Consider the following 22,784-nt stretch of genomic DNA (forward strand, 5'->3'; position numbering starts at 1 on the left):
ACTGCCCAAAAACTGCCCAAAAACACCCCAAAAACTGCCCAAAAACTGCCCAAAAACACCCCAAAAACTGCCCAAAAACTGCCCAAAAACTGCCCAAAAACACCCCAAAAACACCCCAAAAACGGCCCCAAAAACCCCAGCCCCAATTGGGACCCCAGCCCCTTTAGCAGCCCCCAGCCCCTGAAGCCCCCAGACCCTTTTATGGCCCCCAGACCCTTTAGGGACCCCAGACCCATTTGAGACTCCCAATTCCCCAGAAGCCCCCAGACTCTTTAGAATCCCCCAGACCCATTTGAGACCCCAGACCCATTTGGGACCCCCAGCCCCTTTAGCAGCCCCCAGACCCAATTGAGACCCCAGACCCATTTGGGACCCAAGACCCTTTAGGGACCCCAGACCCTTTAGGGACTCCCAAACCCCCAAAACCTCCAGACCTATTTTGAGCCCCCAGACCCAATTGGGACCCCAGCCCCTTTAGCAGCCCCCAGCCCCTGAAGCCCCCAGACCCAATTAGAGACCCCAGCCCCATTTCAGGGCAGCGGCTGTGCCTGGGTGAAGCCCTTGCTCAGTCCGAGCTGTTCCTGTTCCTGAGCCCAAACCCCCAGCCCCTTTAGCAGCCCCCAGACCCAATTAGAGACCCCAGCCCCATTTCAGGGCAGCGGCTGTGCCTGGGGGAGGCCCTGGCGCGCTCGGAGCTGTTCCTGTTCCTGAGCCCAAACCCCCAGACCCAATTGGGACCCCAGACCCTTTTATGGCCCCCAGACCCTTTAGGGACCCCAGACCCATTTGAGACCCCAGACCCTTTAGGGACTCCCAAACCCCCAAAACCTCCAGACCTATTTTGAGCCCCCAGACCCAATTGGGACCCCAGCCCCTTTAGCAGCCCCCAGACCCAACTGAGACCCCAGCCCCATTTCAGGGAAGCGGCTGTGCCTGGGTGAGGCCCTGGCGCGCTCGGAGCTGTTCCTGTTCCTGAGCCCAAACCCCCAGCCCCTTTAGCAGCCCCCAGCCCCAATTGGGACCCCAGACCCTTTTATGGCCCCCAGACCCTTTAAGGACCCCAGACCCTTTAGGGACCCCAGACCCTTTAGGGACTCCCAAACCCCCAAAACCTCCAGACCTATTTTGAGCCCCCAGACCCAATTGGGACCCCAGCCCCTTTAGCAGCCCCCAGCCCCTGAAGCCCCCAGACCCAATTAGAGACCCCAGCCCCATTTCAGGGCAGCGGCTGTGCCTGGGCGAGGCCCTTGCTCGGTCCGAGCTGTTCCTGTTCCTGAGCCCAAACCCCCAGCCCCAATTGGGACCCCAGACCCTTTAGCAGCCCCCAGACCCAATTGGGACCCCAGCCCCATTTCAGGGCAGCGGCTGTGCCTGGGTGAAGCCCTGGCGCGCTCGGAGCTGTTCCTGTTCCTGAGCCCAAACCCCCAGACCCAATTGGGACCCCAGACCCTTTTATGGCCCCCAGACCCTTTAGGGACCCCAGACCCCCTGAAACCCCCAGACCCAATTGAGACCCCAGACCCTTTTATGGCCCCCAGACCCTTTAAGGACCCCAGACTCTTTACGGACCCCAGACCCTTTAGGGACTCCCAAACCCCCAAAACCTCCAGACCTATTTTGAGCCCCCAGCCCCAATTGAGACCCCAGACCCAACTGAGACCCCAGACCCAATTGGGACCCCAGCCCCATTTCAGGGCAGCGGCTGTGCCTGGGCGAGGCCCTGGCGCGCTCGGAGCTGTTCCTGTTCCTGAGCAGAAACCCCCAGACCCTTTAGCAGCCCCCAGCCCCTTTAGCAGCCCCCAGCCCCTGAAGCCCCCAGACCCAATTAGAGACCCCAGCCCCATTTCAGGGAAGCGGCTGTGCCTGGGGGAGGCCCTGGCGCGCTCGGAGCTGTTCCTGTTCCTGAGCCCAAACCCCCAGCCCCTTTAGCAGCCCCCAGCCCCAATTGGGACCCCAGACCCTTTTATGGCCCCCAGACCCTTTAAGGACCCCAGACCCTTTAGGGACCCCAGACCCTTTAGGGACTCCCAAACCCCCAAAACCTCCAGACCTATTTTGAGCCCCCAGACCCAATTGGGACCCCAGCCCCTTTAGCAGCCCCCAGCCCCTGAAGCCCCCAGACCCAATTAGAGACCCCAGCCCCATTTCAGGGCAGCGGCTGTGCCTGGGCGAGGCCCTTGCTCGGTCCGAGCTGTTCCTGTTCCTGAGCCCAAACCCCCAGCCCCAATTGGGACCCCAGCCCCTTTAGCAGCCCCCAGACCCAATTGAGACCCCAGCCCCATTTCAGGGCAGCGGCTGTGCCTGGGTGAGGCCCTTGCTCGGTCCGAGCTGTTCCTGTTCCTGACGTCGCTGCTGCAGCGCCTCCGGCCCCTCCCCCTGGGCCCCCCCGAGTCGGTGCCCACGGCCCCCCGCGAGAGCGGCTTCGCCAACATCGCCCCCCAGTTCCGCCTGCGGCTGCTGCCCCGATGAGACCCCTCCCCTAATTACCCGTGGGACCCCTCCTCTAATGGATTACGGCGAAAATCCGGCGAAAATCCGGTGAAAATCGACCAAAATTCATCCAAATTACCCCAAAATTCCCCCAAACTCCACCCCTAACATCCCCCCCGTGCGCTGCCCTAATGAGACCCCTCCCCTAATTAGCAAGCCGAGACCCCTCCCCTAATTAATGCTGGGACCCCTCCTCTAATGGATTACAGTGAAAATCCCACGAAAATCCGGCGAAAATCGACCAAAATTCACCCAAATTACCCCAAAATTCACCAAAATTCACCCCCAACATCCCCCCCCATGTGCTGCCCTAATGAGACCCCTCCCCTAATTAACCCCGGGACCCCTCCCCAAATCCCCCATGGGACCCCTCCTCTGATGGGTTACGGTGAAAATCCGGCGAAAATCCAGCAAAAAAACCCCAAAATTGCCTCAAAATCCACCCAAATTCCACCCCCAACATCCCCCCCGTGTGCTGCCCTAATAAGACCCCTCCCCTAATTAACCCCGAGACCCCTCCCCTAATTAATGCTGGGACCCCTCCCCAAATCACCCGTGGGACCCCTCCTCTAATGGATTACAGTGAAAATCCCCCAAAAATCCGGCGAAAATCGACCAAAATTCGCCCAAATTACCCCAAAATTCCCCAAATTTCACCCCAAATCTCCCCCGTGTGCTGCCCTAATGAGACCCCTCCCCTAATTAATGCTGGGACCCCTCCCCAAATCACCCGTGGGACCCCTCCTCTAATGGATTACAGTGAAAATCCCCCGAAAATCTGGCAAAAATCGACCAAAATTCGCCCAAATTACCCCAAAATTCACCAAAATTCACCCCCAACACCCCCCCATGTCCTGCCCTAATGAGACCCCTCCCCTAATTAACCCCGAGACCCCTCCCCTAATTACCCATGGGACCCCTCCCCAAATCACCCGAGGGACCCCTCCCCTGATGGATTACGGCGAAAATCCGGCGAAAATCGACCAAAATTCACCCAAATTACCCCAAAATTCCCCCAAAATTCCCCCCAAAACCCCCAAATTTCCCTCAAATTTTCCCCCAAAATTCACCCCAAAACCCCCCAAATTTCCCCAAAATTTCCCTTTAAAATTTCCCCCAAAATTCACTCCAAAACCCCCAAATTTTCCCCCAAAATTCACCCAAAAAATCCTCAAATTTCCCCCAAATTTTTCCCCCAAAATTCACCCAATTTTTACCCCAAAATTTCCCCAAATTTTTTCCCAAATTTTCCCCCAATTTTGCCCCCAAATTTCACCCCAAAAAACCTCCAAATTTCCCTCAAATTTTCCTCCACAATTCATCCCAAAAACCCCAAAATTTCCCATAAAATTTCCCCAAAAATTCACCCCAAAATTCACCAAAAACCCTCATATTTTTCCCCAAATTTCTCCCAAATTTCCACCCAAAAAACCCCAAATTTTCTCTCAAATTTCCCCTAGAATTTCCCCCCAAATTTTCCCCCAAAATGAAACCAAATTTCCGTCAAATTTTCTCCCAAAATTCACCCCAAAACCCCAAATTTTCCCCCAAAACTTCCCTCAAAATTTCCCTCAAATTTGCCCCAAAATTTCCCTCAAAATTCCCCCAAAACCCCCAAATTTTCCCCCAAAATTCACCCCAAAAAACCCAAATTTCACTCAAATTTCCCCCAAATTTTCCTCCAAAATTCAGCCAAAAAACCCCCAAAGTTTCCCTAAAATTTCCCCCACAATTCACCCCAAAACCCCCAAATTTTCCCCCAAAATTCCCACCCAAATTTCCCTAAAATTTCCCCAAAATTTTCACCCAAAACTCCCCAAATTTCCCCCCAAAATCCCCAAAATTTCCCCCCAAATTCCCTCAAAATTTCTCCCTCAAAACCCCAAATTTTCCCTCAAATTTTCCCCCAAAAAACCCAAATTTCCCCAAAATTTCCATCGAATTTTGACCCCAAATTTCCCCCCAAAATTATCTTAAAAAACCCAAAATTTTCCCCAGAAATTCCCCTCAAAAAAACCCCAAATTTCCCCAAAATTTTCACCCAAAATTTTCCCCAAATTTCCCTTCCCAAAATCCCCAAATTTTCCCCCAAAATTCCCCCAAAACTCCCAAATTTCCTCCCAAATTCACCCCAAAAATTTTCAAATTTCCCCCAAATTTCCACCCAATTTCCCCCCCCAAAAACCCCAAAATTTCCCTTAAAATTCACCCAAATTTTCCCCCAAAATTCCCCCAAAATTTCACCCAAAAAATCTGAAAACGTAAATTTTTTATTTCACATTTTTCACACCTTGGATGGGGTGGGGACCCCAAAATTCCCGGAATTTTCCGGATTTTTGTTTTTTTTTGGGGGTGGGGGGGGGTCCCCAAAATTCCCGCCCCTCCCCCCCCCTCCCCAATTGAAGTGCAAATAAATAAAAAGTGGAAAAAAATGAGAAAAAATGGAAAAAAATGGAAAAAATAAAAAAAAAAGGAAAAAATGGGGAAAAAATGGGGGAAAATGGGAAAAAAAAAGGAGAAAAAAATGGAAAAAACAAATGGAAAAAAACTGAAAAAAAAAAAAGAAAAAAATTTTGGAAAAAAATGGGGAAAAAATGGGAAAAAAATGGAAAAAAATGGAGAAAAAAATGGAAAAAATGAAAAAAAATTTGGAAAAAAATTTGGAAAAAAAAGGGGAAAAAATGGGAAAAAAATGGAGAAAAAATGGGAAACAATTGGAGAAAAAAATGGGAAAAAAAAGGAAGAAAATGACAAAAAAAAAGAAAAAATTTGGAAAAAATGGGAAAAAAAATGGGAAAAAATTGGAGAAAAAATGGGAAAAAAGACCCCCCCCCCCAATTTGGGGGGTGGGGAGGGGGACGGAGGAAAAATTGGGGGAGGGGGAGACCCCAAAATAATGGGGGGCACCCCCCAAAAAAACCCCAAAACCACCAAAAAATGGCCCAAAAATGGCAAAAAAATGCAAAAAAAACCCCAAAAAAGGCAAAAAAAAGGAAAAGAAAAAAGGAAAAAAAATGGACGGGGGGGGGGGGGTCCCCAAAATTTGAGGGACCCCCCCCAAAAAACCGTGTCCAAAATGGGGGGACCCCCCAAAATTGGAGTTTTTTTTTGCCCAAAAGCAGCAGAATTGGACCCAAAATTTGGGGGTTTTTGGGGGGTGGGGGAGGGGAGACCCCCCCCAAAATTTGGGGTTTTTTTGGGGGGACCCCACCCCAAAAATTCCTGGGGGGGTCTCGAGGTTCTGGAAGAGGCACCTGGTCCTGGAGGGGGAGAGATGGGGAGGAAAGGGTTAAAAATTGGGGGAATTTGGGGTTAAAAATTGGGGGAAATTTGGGGATTTTGGGGTTAAAAATTGGGGGGAATTTGGGGATTTTGGGGTTAAAAATTGGGGGAATTTGGGGGTTTTGGGGTTAAAAATTGGGGGAATTTGGGGTTAAAAATTGGGGGGATTTGGGGATTTTGGGGTTAAAAATTGGGGGGAATTTGGGGATTTTGGGGTTAAAAATTGGGGGGATTTGGGGATTTTGGGGTTAAAAATTGGGGAGAAAAATTTGGGGAATTTGGGGTTAAAAATTGGGGGAAATTTGGGGAATTTGGGGATTTTGGGGTTAAAAATTGGGGGAATTTGGGGTTAAAAATTGGGGGAATTTGGGGATTTTGGGGTTAAAAATTGGGGGAATTTGGGGGTTTTGGGGTTAAAAATTGGGGGGAATTTGGGGATTTTGGGGTTAAAAATTGGGGGAAATTTGGGGTTAAAAATTGGGGGGAATTTGGGGATTTTGGGGTTAAAAATTGGGGGAAATTTGGGAATTTTTGGGTTAAAATTGGGGATTTTGGGGTTAAAAATTGGGGCGAATTTGGGGATTTTGGGGTTAAAATTGGGGGGATTTTACAGAATTTTTGGGGGTTAAATTTTGGGTTTTTTGGGGAATTTTGTGGATTTTAAGGGTTAATTTGGGAGGGATTTGATGGCATTTTACGGGTTCAATTTTGGGGGAATTTGGGCATTTTGGGGTTAAAATTTGGGGATTTTGGGGTTAAAAATTGGGGGGGAATTTGGGGTTCAAAATTGGGGGAATTTGGGGATTTTGGGGTTAAAAATTGGGGGGAATTTGGGGATTTTTGGGCGTTTCAGGGTTAAAATTTGGGGATTTAAGGGTTAAAATTGGGGGAGAATTTGGGGATTTTTTGGGCATTTCGGGGTTAAATTTTGGGGGTTTGGGGATAAAATTTGGGGGATTTAAGGGTTAAATTTGGGGGGATTTTTGGGGCATTTTCAGGGTTAAATTTGGGGGATTTGGGAAATTTAAGGGTTAAATTTGGGGGGATTTTTGGGGATTTTTTGGGGATTTTTTGGGATTTTTGGGGGGATTTTTTGGGGATTTTTTGGGGATTTTTTTCAGATATTTTGGGATATTTTTGGGATATTTTTGGGGATTTTTTGTGGTGTTTCACCTGAAATTTTTGGGATTTTTTGTGGTGTCTCACCTGAATTTTTTGGGATTTTTTGTGGTGTCTCAACTGGATTTTTTGGGGTTTTTTGTGGTGTCTCAACTGGATTTTTTGGGATATTTTTGGGGGTTTTCACCTGAATTTCTGGGATGTATTTGGGATATTTTTGGGGTGTCTCACCTGAATTTTTTGGGATATTTTTGGGGCGTCTCACCTGAAATTTTTGGGATTTTTTCTGGTGTCTCACCTGAATTTTTTGGGGTTTTTTGTGGTGTCTCAACTGGATTTTTTGGGATATTTTTGGGGTGTCTCACCTGAATTTTTGGGGTGTATTTGGGATTTTTTTGGGGTGTCTCACCTGAATTTTTGGGGGGTTTTGGGGATTTATTTGGGATATTTTTGGGGGTGTCTCACGTAAATTTTTGGGATTTTTTGTGGTGTCTCACCTGAATTTTTTGGCATTTTTGGTGGAGTCTCAACTGGATTTTTTGGGATATTTTGGGGGTTTTCACCTGAATTTTTGGGATGTATTTGGGATATTTTTGGGGTGTCTCACCTGAATTTTTTGGGATATTTTTGGGGCGTCTCACCTGAAATTTTTGGGATTTTTTCTGGTGTCTCACCTGAATTTTTGGGATTTTTTGTGATGTCTCAACTGGATTTTTTGGGATATTTTTGGGGTGGTCTCACCTGAATTTTTGGGGTGGTTTTGGGGTTTATTTAGGATATTTTTGGGGTGTCTCACCTGAATTTTTGGGATGTATTTGGGATTTTTTTGGGGTGTCTCACCTGAATTTTTTGGGATATTTTTGGGGTGTCTCAACTGGATTTTTTGGGATATTTTTGGGGTGGTTTTGGGATTGTTTCGGGATATTTTTTGGGGCGGTCTCACCTGAATTTTTGGGATGTATTTGGGATATTTTTGGGGTATTTTTGGAATATTTTTTCGGATATATTTTGGCATATTTTTGGGATTTTTGGGGATATTTTGGGGATTTTTTGGGATATTTTTGGGGTGGTTTTGGGGATTTTTTGTGATGTCTCAACTGGATTTTCTGGGATATTTTTGGGGTGGTTTTGGGATTGTTTCGGGATATTTTTGGGGCGGTCTCACCTGAATTTTTGGGGTGGTTTCGGGGTTTATTTAGGATATTTTTGGGGTGTCTCACCTGAATTATTGGGGTGGTTTTGGGATGTATTTGGGATATTTTTGGGGCGGTCTCACCTGTTTTTTGGGTTGGTTTTGGGGTTTATTTGGGATATTTTTGGGGTGTCTCACCTGAATTTTTGGGGTGTATTTGGGATTTTTTTGGGGTGTCTCACCTGAATTTTTGGGGTGGTTTTGGGATATTTTTGTGGTGTCTCACCTGAATTTTTTGGGATATTTTTGGGGCAGTCTCACCTGAATTTTTGGGGTGGTTCTGGGGTTTATTTGGGATTTTTTTGGGGTGTCTCACCTGAATTTTTTGGGATATTTTTGGGGCAGTCTCACCTGAATTTTTGGGGTGGTTTTGGGGTTTATTTGGGATATTTTTGGGGTGTCTCACCTGAATTTTTTGGGATATTTTTGGGGTGTCTCACCTGAATTTTTGGGGTGGTTTTGGGGTGTATTTGGGATATTTTTGGGGTGTCTCACCTGAATTTTTTGGGATATTTTTGGGGCAGTCTCACCTGAATTTTTGGGGTGGTTTTGGGGTTTATTTGGGATATTTTTGGGGTGTCTCACCTGAATTTTTGGGGTGGTTTTGGGGTTTATTTGGGATATTTTTGGGGTGTCTCACCTGAATTTTTGGGGTGGTTTTGGGGTTTATTTGGGATATTTTTGGGGTGTCTCACCTGAATTTTTGGGGTGGTTTTGGGGTGTATTTGGGATATTTTTGGGGTGTCTCACCTGAATTTTTGGGGTGGTTTTGGGGTGTATTTGGGATATTTTTGGGGTGTCTCACCTGTTTTCGGGGCCGTTCGGGGCTCTCAGCAGCCGCAGTTTTGCCGGGTTGGGGTGGGAGCCCCCCGGGGCTGCCGGAGCTGCCGCAGCGACGAATCCCCGTACTGGATCCCCGAGCCCATCCGCTCGGGATCCAGCTCCCCTGGGGCAAAAAATGGAAATTTTGGGCCCTAAAATCCCCCCAAAATCCCCTCAAAAATCCCGGGAATTTTGGGAACTAAAATCCCCTAAAATCCCACCAAAAATCGCCCAAAATTCCCAAAAATCCCACCAAAAATCCCCCAAAAATCCCACCAAAAATCCCCCAAAATCGCCCCAAAATCCCCTCAAAAATCCCAGGAATTTTGGGTCCCAAAATCCCTCAAAATCGCCCCAAAATCCCCTCAAAAATCCCGAGAATTTTGGGCTCTAAAATCCCCCAGAATCCCCCCAAAATCCCCTCAAATATCCCAGGAATTTTGGGACCTAAAATCCCCTAAAAATTCCCAAAAATCCCACCAAAAATCCCCCAAAATCCCCTCAAAACCCTCCCCAAAACCCCAGGAAATTTGGGATCCAAAATTCCCCCAGGATCTCCCAAAATCTCCAAAAAATTGGGAATTTTGGGCCCCAAAATCCCCCAAAAAATCCCCTAAAATTCCACCAAAGTAGCCCAAAATCCCACCCAAAATCACCCCAAAACCCCAGGAAATTTGGGTCCCAAAATCCCTCAAAATCGCCCCAAAAATCCCCCAAAATCCCCTCAAATATCCCGAGAATTTTGGGCTCTAAAATCCTCAAAAATCCCACCAAAAATTCCCCAAAATCACCCCAAATTCTCCCCAAAACCCCAGGAAATTTGGGACCCCATAATGCCCCTAATCCCCCCAAAATCCCCTCAAAAAATCTGGGATTTTTTGGGTTCCTAAACCCCCTAAAATCCCCCCAAAATCCCCTCAAAAATCCCCCAAAATCCCACCAAAACTCTCCCCAAAACCCCAGGAAATTTGGGTCCCAAAATCCCCCAAATCCCCCAAAATCCCCTCAAAAATCCCGAGAATTTTGGGACCAAAAATCCCCCAAAATCGCCCCAAAATCCCCTCAAAAATCCCGAGAATTTTGGTCTTTAAAATCCCCCAAAAAATCCCCCACAATTCCCAAAAATCCCACCAAAAATTCCCCAAAATTGCCCCAAAACCCCCCAAAATCCCCTCAAAAATCCCAGGAATTTGGGGCTCTAAAATCCCCTAAAAATCCCACAAAATTCCCAAAATCCCACCAAAAATCTCCCAAAATCGCCCCAAAACCCCAGGAAATTTGGGATCCAAAATCCCCTCAAAATCGCCCCAAAAATCCCCCCAAATCCCCTCAAAAATCCCGAGAATTTTGGGACCTAAAATCCCCTAAAAATCCCCCAAAATTCCCAAAAATCCCACCAAAAATCCCCCAAAATCACCCCAAAATCCCCTCAAAAATCTCAGGAAATTTGGGATCCAAAATTCCCCCTGGATCTCCCAAAATCCCCTCAAAAAATCTGGGATTTTTTGGCTTCCTAAATCCCCTAAAATCCCCCCAAAATCCCCTCAAAAATCCCAGGAATTTGGGGACCTAAAATCCCCTAAAAAACCCCCATAATTCCCCAAAATCCCACCAAAAATCCCCCCAAAATCCCCTCAAAAATCCCGAGAATTTTGGGCTCTAAAATCCCCTAAAAATCCCCCAAAATTCCCAAAAATCCCACAAAAAATCCCCCAAAATCACCTCAAAATCCCCTCAAAAATCCCAGGAAATTTGGGATCCAAAATCCCTCAAAATCGCCCCAAAATCCCCTCAAAATAATCTGGGATTTTTTGGGTTCCTAAAACCCCTAAAATCCCCCAAAATCCCACCAAAAAACCCAGGAATTTTGGGCTCTAAAATCCCCTCAAAATCGCCCCCAAAATCCCCTCAAAATCCCAGCAATTTTGGGGTCTAAAATCCCCTAAATATCCCCCAAAAACCCCAAAATTCCCGAATTACCAGACTCCATTTTGTTGAGGATGCTGCGGGCGCATTTCAGGAACGCCAAAAATCCCAAAATTCCCAAAATTCCCCCAAGTTTTGATCTCCAAGCCCTCCCTCCCAACTCCCAAATCCCATAAAATCCCCAAAAAAATCCAAAAAATCAAAAAAAATCCCAAAAAAATCCCCAAAAATCCCAAAAAAATCCCCAAAAAATCCCCCCAAAAAAAATCCCAAAAAATCCCAAAAAAACAAAAAAAAAAAATCCCCCAAAATCCCAAAAAATCTCAAAAAAATCCTAAAAAATCCCAAAAATCCCAAATTACCAGACTCCATTTTGTTTTGAACGCCAAAAGCCCCAAAATTCCCAAAATTTCTTCCAAGTTTTGATCTCCAAGCCCTCCCTCCCAACTCCCAAATCCCAAAAAATCCCAAAAAAATCCCAAAAATCCCAAAAAATCCCAAAAAACCCCAAAATTCCCAAATTACCGGAGTCGATTTTGTTGAGGACGCTGCGGGCGCATTTCAGGAACGCCAAAAATCCCAAAATTCCCAAAATTCCCCCAAGTTTTGATCTCCAACCCCTCCCTCCCAACTCCCAAATCCCATAAAATCCCCAAAAAAATCCCAAAAATCCCAAAAAATCCCAAAATTCCCAAAATTCCCGAATTACCAGACTCCATTTTGTTGAGGACGCTGCGGGTGCATTTCAGGAACGCCAAAAATCCCAAAATTCCCAAAAAACCCCAAGTTTTGATCTCCAACCTCTCCCTCCCAACTCCCAAATCCCATAAAATCCCAAAAAATCCCAAAAAAACCCCAAAATCCCAAAAATCCCGAATTACCAGACTCCATTTTGTTGAGGATGCTGCGGGTGCATTTCAGGAACGCCAAAAATCCCAAAATTCCCAAAATTCCCCCAAGTTTTGATCTCCAACCTCTCCCTCCCAACTCCCAAATCCCATAAAATCCCCAAAAAAATCCCAAAAAATCCCAAAAAAACCCCAAAATTCCCGAATTACCGGAGTCGATTTTGTTGAGGATGCTGCGGGCGCATTTCAGGAACGCCTCCTCCACGTTCTCGCCCGTCAGCGCGCTCGTCTCCAGGAACATCAGCTCTGCAGCCCGGGAATTCCCAAATTCCCATCAGAATTCCAAAATTCCCATCGGGATTCCCAAATTCCCATCGGAAATTCCCAAATTCCCATCGCATTTTTCCCGTTTTCCCGCGTTTCCGCACCGTTTTCCTGCTCGAACCTCGACGCCTCCAGGAACGTCAATGATCCCAATGACCCCAAACCCCATTTCCCCCCGGTTTTTATCCAGTTTTCCCCAATTTTTTTAGTATTTTTTTCATTTTTTTCCCGTTTTTTTCCCATTAATTTCATTTTTTCCCCATTTTTTGCCGTTTTTCCCGTTTCCCTGCGTTTCCGCACCGTTTTCCTGCACCTCCAGGAACGTCACCTCCAATGATCCCAAGCCCATTTCCCTCCCCCCAGTTTTTTCACAATTTCCCCCATTTTTTCATATTTTTCCCCATTTTTTTCCCATTTTTCCCCATTTTTTCCCATTTTTCCCCATTTTTTCCCCATTTTTCCCCATTTTTCCCCATTTTTCCCAATTTCCCCACGTTTCCACACCGTTTTCCTTCGCAAACCACGACGCCTCCAGGAACGTCACCTCCAATGACCCCAAGCCCCATTTCCCCCCGGTTTTTTTCATATTTTCCCCCATTTTTTCCCATTTTTTTCCATTTTCTTCCCATTTTTTTCCCATCTTTTCCCCTTTTTCCCAATTTCCCCGCATTTCCGCACCGTTTTCCTTTGCAAACCACGACGCCTCCAGGAACGTCAATGATCCCAATGATCCCAAGCCCCATTTCCCCCCAGTTTTTTTTACAATTTCCCCCATTTTTTCATATTTTTCCCCATTTTTTTCCCATTTTTCCCCATTTTTTCCCATTTTTTTCCCATTTTTTCCCCATTTTTCCCAATTTCCCTGTTTTCCGCACCGTTTTCCTGCGCCTCCAGGAACATCAATGATCCCAATGATCCCAAGCCCCATTTCCCCCCAGTTTTTTTCACAATTTCCCCCATTTTTTCATATTTTTCCCCATTTTTCCCCATTTTTTTCCCATTTTTTGCCATTTTTTCCCCATTTTTCCCAATTTCCCTGTTTTCCGCACCATTTTCCTGCACCTCCAGGAACGTCACCTCCAATGATCCCAAGCCCATTTCCCCCCAGTTTTTTTTACAATTTCCCCCATTTTTTCATATTTTTCCTCATTTTTTTCCATTTTTCCCCATTTTTTCCCATTTTTTGCCATTTTTTCCCCATTTTTCCCAATTTCCCGGTTTTCCGCACCGTTTTCCTGCGCCTCCAGGAACATCAATGATCCCAATGATCCCAAGCCCCATTTCCCCCCAGTTTTTTTCACAATTTCCCCCATTTTTTCGTATTTTTCCCCATTGTTTTCCCATTTTTCCCCATTTTTTTCCCATTTTTCCCCATTTTTTCCCATTTTTTCCCCATTTTTTCCCAATTTCCCGGTTTTCCGCACCGTTTTCCTTTGCAAACCACGACGCCTCCAGGAACGTCAATGATCCCAATGATCCCAAGCCCCATTTCCCCCCAGTTTTTTTTACAATTTCCCCCATTTTTTCATATTTTTCCCCATTTTTTTCCCATTTTTCCCCATTTTTTCCCATTTTTTCCCATTTTTTCCCCATTTTTCCCAATTTCCCGGTTTTCCGCACCGTTTTCCTGCGCCTCCAGGAACATCAATGATCCCAATGATCCCAAGCCCCATTTCCCCCCAGTTTTTTTTACAATTTTCCCCATTTTTTTGTATTTTTTCCATTTTTTCCCATTTTTTTCCCACTTTTTCCCATTTTTTCCCCATTTTTCCCAATTTCCCGGTTTTCCGCACCGTTTTCCTTTGCAAACCACGACGCCTCCAGGAACGTCAATGATCCCAATGATCCCAAGCCCCATTTCCCCCCAGTTTTTTCACAATTTCCCCCATTTTTTCGTATTTTTCCCCATTTTTTTCCCATTTTTCCCCATTTTTTTCCCATTTTTCCCCATTTTTCCCAATTTCCCGGTTTTCCGCACCGTTTTCCTGCGCGAACCTCGACGCCTCCAGGAACGTCACCTCGCGCTCGCCCTCCAGGTCCTTCTTGTTGCCGCAGAGGATGATGACGATGTTGGGGCTGGCCAGGGTGCGCGCGTCCGTCAGCCACTGCGCCAGCGCGTTGTACGTCTCCCGGCTGCGATTGGGGCCAAAAACACAAAAAACGGGAAAAAACGAGAGAAAAACGTGAAAAAAACGGGAAAAAAATGGGAAAAAAACGGCCATAAATTGACACAATGACGTCATACATTCACACAATGACATCATACATTCACAGGATGACGTCACAGCCACGGCGCCAGCGCATTGGACGTCTCCCGGCTGGGTTTGGGGCCAAAAACACAAAAAACGGGAAAAAAACGAGAGAAAAATGTGAAAAAACGGGGAAAAAACAGGAAAAAAATGGGAAAAAATGGGAAAAAAATGGGAAAAAAATACAATAAATGAAGACAATGATGTCATCAATGCACAGGATGATGTCACAGCCACGGCGCCAGCGTGTTGGACGTCTCCCGGCTGGGTTTGGGGTGAAAAACCCAAAAAACGGGAAAAAACGGGAGAAAATGTGAAAAAATGTGAAAAAACAGTGAAAAAATGGGAAAAAAACGGCCAAAAAACGCCCTAAATTGGCACAATGACGTCATACATTCACACAATGACGTCATACAGTCACAGGATGATGTCACAGCCACGGCGCCAGCGCGTTGAACGTCTCCCGGATGGGATTGGGGTGAAAAACACAAAAAATGGGAAAAAAGGTGAAAAACGGGAAAAAACGGGAAAAAAAAAAGGGAAAAAATGGGAAAAAATGGCCATAAATTAACACAATGACATCATACATTCACACGATGACGTCATACAGTCACAGGATGATGTCACAGCCACGGCGCCAGCACGTTGAACGTCTCCCGGCTGGGATTGGGGTGAAAAACCCAAAAAACGGGAGAAAAATGTGAAAAAACGAGAAAAAAATGGGAAAAAATGGGAAAAAACCGGCCCAAAACTACAAGAAATTCCCATGGTGATGTCATCAATTCCCATGGTGACATCATCAACACGGCTGGTGACGTCACAGATATGTTGATGACGTCATAGACACATCTAATGGGCGCACACAGCCCTCGATGACGTCATATCCCGACTGATGACATCACTCACGTCTATGACATCATAGCCTCATGTGGTGATGTCATTCACCCACACAGTGACATCACATAGACATCGATGACATCACACGCCCATAGATGACATCACAGAGCCACCTGGTGACGTCACACTCCCGCTTGATGATGTCATACCCTCATTTAACAGACCCGGTGACGTCACACAGCCGTGGATGACGTCACACCACATCCCGGTGACGTCATCCACCTCTCAACGTCACATTGCATTTGATGACGTCGCATCCCAATCTGTGACGTCACGGTCTAACATCGTGACGTCATCAATCCGCCCAATGGCATCGCAGCCCCTCGGTGACGTCAGAGCCGGGCCCCATGACGTCACGGGGCCTGGCTGATGACGTCACGGCGGCTGCGATGACGTCAGAGGCTCACCTGGTGATGTCATAGACGAGCAGCGCCCCCGCGGCCCCGCGGTAATAACTGCGCGTCACCGACCTGCACAAACACAAAGCAACGCGGAAAATTCCGGAAAATTCCGGAAAATTCCGGAAAATTGGGGAAAAGAACAAAAACGGGGAAAACTGGAAATAATCCACGAAAAATGAGAGAAAATGGGAAAAAATTGGAAAAAAAATACCGGAAAAAATGAGGAAAAAGGCAAAAAAATGGGGAAAAAATGAGAAAAAATTGGAAAAAAAAAAAAAAAAACCAAAAAAAAGGGAAAAAATGAGGAAAAAGGCAAAAAAATGGGGAAAATATAGGAATAAAGAGGGAAAAGGGAGGAAAAGCGGGGAGAGTCATGGAAAATGGGAAAAAAGCAGGAAAATATCAGGAAAAAGTCAGGAAAAAAGGGGAAAGTGGGAAAAAGGGGGGAAATAACAAGAAAATGGAGAAAAATTATGAAAAAAAATGGAAAAAACCTGGAAAATGGGGAAAAATGTGAAAAAATGAGGAAAAAAATTGGAAAAAATCAAAAAAATTTGGGAAAAAAGGGAGGAGACTGGGAAAAGGATGGAAAAGGGAAAAAAGGGGGAAGATCAGGAAAAAAATGGAGAAAAATGGTAAAAAAAATCAGAAGAAAATGAGGAAAAAATCAGAAAAAAATGGGGAAAAAATGGGAAAAAAATTGAAAAAAAAGGGAAAAAATTGGGGAAAAAGCCCCAAAATTTGGGGAAAAAGGGGGGAAAGGAAGGAAAAGTGGGAAATTTGTGGGAATTTGTGGGAATTTGTGGGAATTTGGGCACCTGAAGCGCTCCTGGCCGGCCGTGTCCCAGATCTGCAGTTTGACGCTTTTGCCGCCCACGTTGACGACCTTGGAGCCGAACTCCACCCCGATGGTGTGGTTGGAATCCTGCTTGACTGGGAAAATGGGAAAAAATGGGGGAAAATGGAAAAAAATTGGGAAAAATGGGGAAAAAATGGGGGGAAAGGGGGAAAAATGGGGAAAAAATGGGAAAAAATGGGGAAAAAGTGACCAGAAATGGCCCCAAAATGGCCCCAAGAGTGACACAAAATTACTGAAAATGACCCAAAGTTGCCCCAAATGGCCCCAAAATGACAGGAAATAAAATCCCCCAAAATGTCCTAAAAATGACCAAAAAAAGCCCCAAAAATGCCTCAAAATAGCCCAAAAAATTCCCCCCAAAATCCCCAAAAATTCCCAAGAAATCCCCAAAGAATTCCAAATAAATCCAAAAAAAATTCCAAAAAAAATCCCAAAAAAATTCCCCAAAATCTCCTGAAAATTCCAAATAATTCCCAAAACTACACTCCAAAAAATGTCCCAAAAAATCCCCAAAAAATCCCCCAAAATGCCTTAAAAATAACACAAAAAATTACAAAAAAATTACAAAAAAATCCCAAAAAGTGCCCAAAAAATTCCCCAAAAAAATCCCAAAAAAATTCCAAAAAGTCCCCAAATAATCCCAAAAACTTCCCCAAAAATGCCCAAAAAATGGCCCCAAAAATCACCAAAAAAATCACAAAAAATCCCCAAAAATGCCCCAAAAAATCCCCCAAAATCCCCCAAAAAATTCCCAAATATTCCCTGCCCCCCCAGCATTCCCAAAATTTCTGGAAATTTCTGGAAATTTCTGGAATTTCCTACACTTGCTCTCGATGAAGTGATGCAGCAGGCAGGACTTGCCGGTGCCGGCGCTGCCGATCACCAGGAACTTGAACAGGAAATCTGGGGAAAAAAAAAACCAAAATTCAATTTAAAATCCCCAAAATTGGCTTGAAAACCCCAAAATTCCCAAAAATTCCCTTTAAAAAAATCCAAATTTCCCTTTCAAATCCCAAAATTCTCAAAAATTCCCCCCTAGAAACCCCAAAATTCCCTTCAAAAACCCCAAAATTGACTTTCAAACCCCAAAATTCCCAAATTTGGACCCCAAATTCCCATCTAGAAACCCCAGAATTCCCCTATAGACCCCCACTGATGCCCTATTGATTCTCTATCGATCCCCCATTGATCCCCTATCGATCCCCTATAGGTCCCTCATTGATCCCCTATAGACCCCCATTGATCCCCCATTGATGCCCCATTGATCCCCCATTGATCCCCCATTGATCCCCTATTGATGCCCCATTGATCCCCCATTGATCCCCCATTGATGCCCCATTGATCCCCCATTGATGCCCCATTGATCCCCCATTGATCCCCCATTGATCCCCTATTGATGCCCCATTGATCCCCCATTGATCCCCCATTGATGCCCCATTGATCCCCCATTGATCCCCCATTGATGCCCCATTGATCCCCCATTGATCCCCTATTGATGCCCCATTGATCCCCTATTGATGCCCCATTGATCCCCCATTGATGCCCCATTGATCCCCCATTGATGCCCCATTGATCCCCCATTGATCCCCTATTGATGCCCCATTGATCCCCCATTGATCCCCTATTGATGCCCCATTGATCCCCCATTGATGCCCTATTGATGCCCCATTGATCCCCCATTGATGCCCCATTGATCCCCCATTGATCCCCTATTGATGCCCCATTGATCCCCCATTGATCCCCTATTGATGCCCATTGATCCCCCATTGATGCCCCATTGATCCCCCATTGATCCCCTATAGACCCCTATAGGTCCCCCACTGATCCCCTATTGATGCCCCATTGATCCCCTATTGATCCCCCATTGATGCCCCATTGATCCCCCATCGATCCCCCATTGATGCCCCATTGATGCCCTATTGATGCCCCATTGATGCCCCATTGATCCCCCATCGATCCCCCATTGATGCCCCATTGATGCCCCATTGATGCCCCATTGATCCCCCATTGATCCCCTATTGATGCCCCATTGATGCCCCATTGATCCCCATTGATCCCCTATTGATGCCCCATTGATCCCCCATTGATGCCCCATTGATCCCCCCATCAATCCCCCATTGATGCCCCATTGATGCCCCATTGATCCCCCATCGATCCCCCATTGATGCCCCATTGATCCCCCATTGATGCCCCATTGATCCCCCATTGATCCCCCATTGATCCCCCATTGATGCCCCATTGATCCCCCATTGATCCCCTATAGGTCCCTCATTGATCCCCTATTGATGCCCCATTGATCCCGTATAGATCCCTATAGATCTCCTACTGATCCCCTATTGATCCTCTATAGATCCCCCCACTGATCCCTATTGATGTCCCATTGATCCCCTATAGATCCCCCTTGATCCCCTATAGATCCCCTATAGACGCCCCAATAGACCCCCTATAGATCTCCTATTGATCCCCTATAGATCGCCCTACAGATTCCCTATAAATGCCCCATTGATTCCTTATAGATCCCTATTGATCTCCTATAGACCCCTATAAATCTCTATAGATCCCCTATTGATCCCCTATAGATGCCCCATTGATTCCCTATTGATCTCCTATAGACCCCTATAGATCCCCTATTGATCCTCTATAGACCCCTATCAATCCCCTATAGATCTCTATAGATCCCCTATTGATCCCCTAACACCCCGCCAAATCCCCTATAGGAACCCCCAGACCCCCTATAGACACCCCCAGCCCTACAGAAACCCAGAACCCCCCCAGACCCCTATAGACCCCCTAGAGCCCCCCCCCAGACACCCCCAAACCCCCCGACAGCGACTCTCAGACCCCTATAGATCCCCTGGAGCCCCCCCAGATCTCCTATGGACACCCCCAGACCCCCACAGATCCCCTATAGATCCCCTATGGACACCCCCAGACCCCCATAGAGCCCCCCCCTATAGATCCCCTATGGACACCCCCAGACCCCCGAAATCCCCCCTGGACCCCCCCCAGATCCCCTATGGACACCCCCAGACCCCCAAAATCCCCCCTGGAGCCCTATAGATCCCCTATGGACACCCCCAGACCCCCAAAATCCCCTATAGGAACCCCCCCAGATCCCCTATGGACACCCCCAGACCCCCACAGATCCCCTATAGATCCCCTATGGACACCCCCAGACCCCCATAGAGCCCCCCCCTATAGATCCCCTATGGACACCCCCAGACCCCCGAAATCCCCCCTGGACCCCCCCAGATCCCCTATGGACACCCCCAGACCACCACAGTTTCCCTATAGATCCCCTATGGACACCCCCAGACCCCCAAAATCCCCTATAGGACCCCCCCAGATCCCCTATGGACAGCCCCAGACCCCCAAAATCCCCCCTGGAGCCCTATAGATCCCCTATGGACACCCCCAGACCCCCAAAATCCCCTATAGGAACCCCCCCAGATCCCCTATGGACACCCCCAGACCCCCACAGATCCCCTATAGATCCCCTATGGACACCCCCAGACCCCCAAAATCCCCCCTGGACCTCCCCCAGAACCCCTATGGACACCCCCAGACCCCCACAGATCCCCTATAGATCCCCTATGGACACCCCCAGACCCCCAAAATCCCCCCTGGACCTCCCCCAGAACCCCTATGGACACCCCCAGACCCCCACAGATCCCCTATAGATCCCCTATGGACACCCCCAGACCCCCAAAATCCCCTATAGGACCCCCCGAGATCCCCTATAGACACCCCCAGACCCCCAAAATCCCCCCTGGAGCCCTATAGATCCCCTATGGACACCCCCAGACCCCCAAAATCCCCTATAGGAACCCCCCCAGATCCCCTATGGACACCCCCAGACCCCCCACAGATCCCCTATAGATCCCCTATGGACACCCCAGACCCCCATAGAGCCCCCCCCTATAGATCCCCTATGGACACCCCCAGACCCCCAAAATCCCCCCTGGACCTCCCCCCAGAACCCCTATGGACACCCCCAGACCCCCACAGATCCCCTATAGATCCCCTATGAACACCCCCAGACCCCCAAAATCCCCTATAGATCCCCTATGGACACCCCCAGACCCCCATAGAGCCCCCCCCTATAGATCCCCTATGGACACCCCCAGACCCCCAAAATCCCCCTGGACCCTCCCCAGATCCCCTATGGACACCCCCAAACCCCCACAGATCCCCTATAGATCCCCTATGAACACCCCACACCCCAGACCCCAAAATCCCCCCTGGACCTCCCCAGAACCCCTATGGACACCCCCCAGACCCCCACAGAATCCCTTGATAAGATCCCCTATGGACACCCCCAGACCCCAAATCCCAGAAATCCCCCCTAGGACCTCCCCCAGAACCCCTATGGACACCCCCACCCCCAGACCCCAAATCCCCTATAGGGACCCCCCCCAGATCCCCTATGGACACCCCCAGACCCCCAAAATCCCCTATAGGGACCCCCCCAGATCCCCTATGGACACCCCCAGAACCACCCTATAGATCCCCTAAAGAAGCCCCTACCCCAAAACCCACCTGATAGGGACCCCCAGATCCCCCTATAGAGCCCCCTATGGATCCCCCAGAGCGCCCCCAAATCCCCTACAGCCCCCTCAGATCCCCTATAGATCCCTATAGATCCCCTATAGATCCCCATAGATCCCTGCTCCCTATCTAGATCCCCTATAACCCCCTCAGATCCCCTATAGATCCCCTATAGATCCCCTACAGCCCCCTCAGATCCCCTATAGATCCCCTATAACCCCCTCAGATCCCCTATAGGTTCCCTATAACCCCCTATAGATCCCCTATAGATCTCCTATAGATCCCCTATAACCCCTATAGATCCCCTATAGATCTCCTATACATCCCCTATAACCGCTACAGATCCCCTATAGATTCCCTATAGTCCCTATAGATCCCCTATAACTCCTATAGGTCCCCTATAGATCCCCTATAACCCCTATAGATCCTCTATAACCCCTATAGATCCTCTATAACCCCTATAAATCCCCTATAGCCCCCCCCAGATCGCCCCCAATCCCCTATAGACACCCCCAGAGCCCCCCCCCAAACCCCTATAGACCCCCCCCAATCCCCTATAGACCCCCCTAGACCCCCTCCAGACCCTCTATAAACCCCCCAGCCCCCACTGATCCCCTATAGATGCCCTATAGATCCCCTATAAATCCCCTATAGCCCCCCGAAACCCCCTCAGGGCACCCCCAAATCCCCTACAGCCCCCCCCAATCCCCCTATAGACCCCCCTCAAACCCCCCATAGACACCCCCAGACCCCCTCCAGACCCTCTATAACCGCCCCAGCCCCCATAAATCCCCTATGGATCCCCTATAGAACCCCCAAAACCCCCTCAGGGCACCCCTAAATCCCCTACAGTCCCCCCCCAATCCCCTATAGACCCCCTCAAACCCCCCATAGACACCCCCAGACCCCCTCCAGACCCTCTATAACCGCCCCAGCCCCCATAAATCCCCTATGGATCCCCTATGGATCCCCTATAGCCGCACCGTAGGTCTCGGACATGCTGGAGCCGGGCCGGGGGAACGGGGAGCAAAGATGGCGGCGCCCAGTGAAGCCACTTCCGGGTGTGCTGCGCATGCGCGGGGCTGAACGCGCCCAGGAGATGGGCGGGGCTCAGCGGGAAATAGGGGCGTGGTCAATGTGGGATGTTTATTCATGAGGGGGCGTGGTTAGATAGAGTTGTGATGGGGAAAGGGGCGTGGTTAAGGAAAGGGCGGGAACCGTGAGGGGAAAGGGGGCGGGGAAATGGCGGAACCGTGAGGGGAAAGGGGGCAGGGAAAGGGCGGGAACCGTGAGGGGAAAGGGGCCAAAAAAATCCCAAAACCCCCCAATAATCTCACAAAATAATCCCAGAAAAATCCCCCCTAAAAAAAACCATTAAAACCCCCAAAAATCCCCCCCCAAAACACCCCAAAAAAAAACCCACAAAAAAAAAAATCTCACAAAAATCCCACACAAAAATCCACAAAAACCCCCACAAAAATCTCCCAAAATCCCCCAAAAATTCACCCCAAAAAAATCTTAAAAATAAACCCCAAAATCCCCCCAAACTCTCTGAAAAAACACACAAGAAAATAAAAAAAAAAATTCAATTTTTTATTGTGGGGAGGGGTCCCGGTGAAGTGGGGGAATTCCCTTAAAAAGGAAGTGGGGGGGGGGTCCCCTTAAAAACCCCCATAAAAACTGCAAAAAACTACCAAAAATCCCTGAAAAAAAAAACAAAAAAAAACCCAAAAAAAACCCCCAAAAAGACACAAAAAAATCACAAAAAAAAAATCCTGATTTTTATTTTGAGGAGGGGTCTCCACAGTGCCCGTCCCTGCAGTCCCC

At 47.8% G+C, this 22,784-nt stretch overlaps 3 protein-coding genes across 3 annotated transcripts in view; 2 read left to right on the forward strand and 1 right to left on the reverse strand.

Annotated features, from left to right (window-relative positions):
• The window catches only part of LOC131570529 (cytochrome P450 2G1-like), a 40,359-nt gene extending 36,202 nt beyond the window's left edge, over positions 1 to 4,157 (forward strand). The window contains exon 9 of the mRNA XM_058822896.1: positions 2,288 to 4,157. Within this exon, the coding sequence (XP_058678879.1) occupies positions 2,288 to 2,469 (182 nt within the window). The 3' untranslated portion in view covers positions 2,470 to 4,157. The remainder of the gene's footprint in view (positions 1 to 2,287) is intronic.
• Positions 1 to 22,784, forward strand: part of LOC131570466 (zinc finger protein 850-like) — a 748,589-nt gene that overhangs the window by 617,223 nt on the left and 108,582 nt on the right. The window lies entirely within an intron of this gene.
• LOC131570531 (ras-related protein Rab-4B) lies at positions 5,646 to 22,156 on the reverse strand. Its single transcript, XM_058822899.1, has 8 exons — positions 21,941 to 22,156; positions 17,232 to 17,312; positions 16,369 to 16,483; positions 15,557 to 15,619; positions 13,982 to 14,136; positions 11,890 to 11,985; positions 8,889 to 9,029; positions 5,646 to 5,750 (listed from the first exon to the last, which is right to left on the reverse strand). The coding sequence occupies exons 1-7, from the start codon at positions 22,029 to 22,031 to the stop codon at positions 8,914 to 8,916; spliced, it is 717 nt and encodes a 238-aa protein (XP_058678882.1). The 5' UTR covers positions 22,032 to 22,156; the 3' UTR covers positions 5,646 to 5,750; positions 8,889 to 8,913.

This window comes from Ammospiza caudacuta, chromosome 35, assembly GCF_027887145.1.
Source record: "Ammospiza caudacuta isolate bAmmCau1 chromosome 35, bAmmCau1.pri, whole genome shotgun sequence".
NCBI classification, from domain to species: Eukaryota; Metazoa; Chordata; class Aves; order Passeriformes; family Passerellidae; genus Ammospiza; species Ammospiza caudacuta.

Coding starts and splice junctions, on each gene's coding strand:
- LOC131570531 (XM_058822899.1), bottom strand. CDS start 22,031: ATGCGCAGCACACCCGGAAGTGGCTTCACTGGGCGCCGCCATCTTTGC. Junction 17,313..21,940: donor CAGCATGTCCGAGACCTACG/GTGCGGCTATAG, acceptor TTTTTTCCCCAG/ATTTCCTGTTCAAGTTCCTG. Junction 14,137..15,556: donor CTCGTCTATGACATCACCAG/GTGAGCCTCTGA, acceptor CCCCAATCGCAG/CCGGGAGACGTACAACGCGC.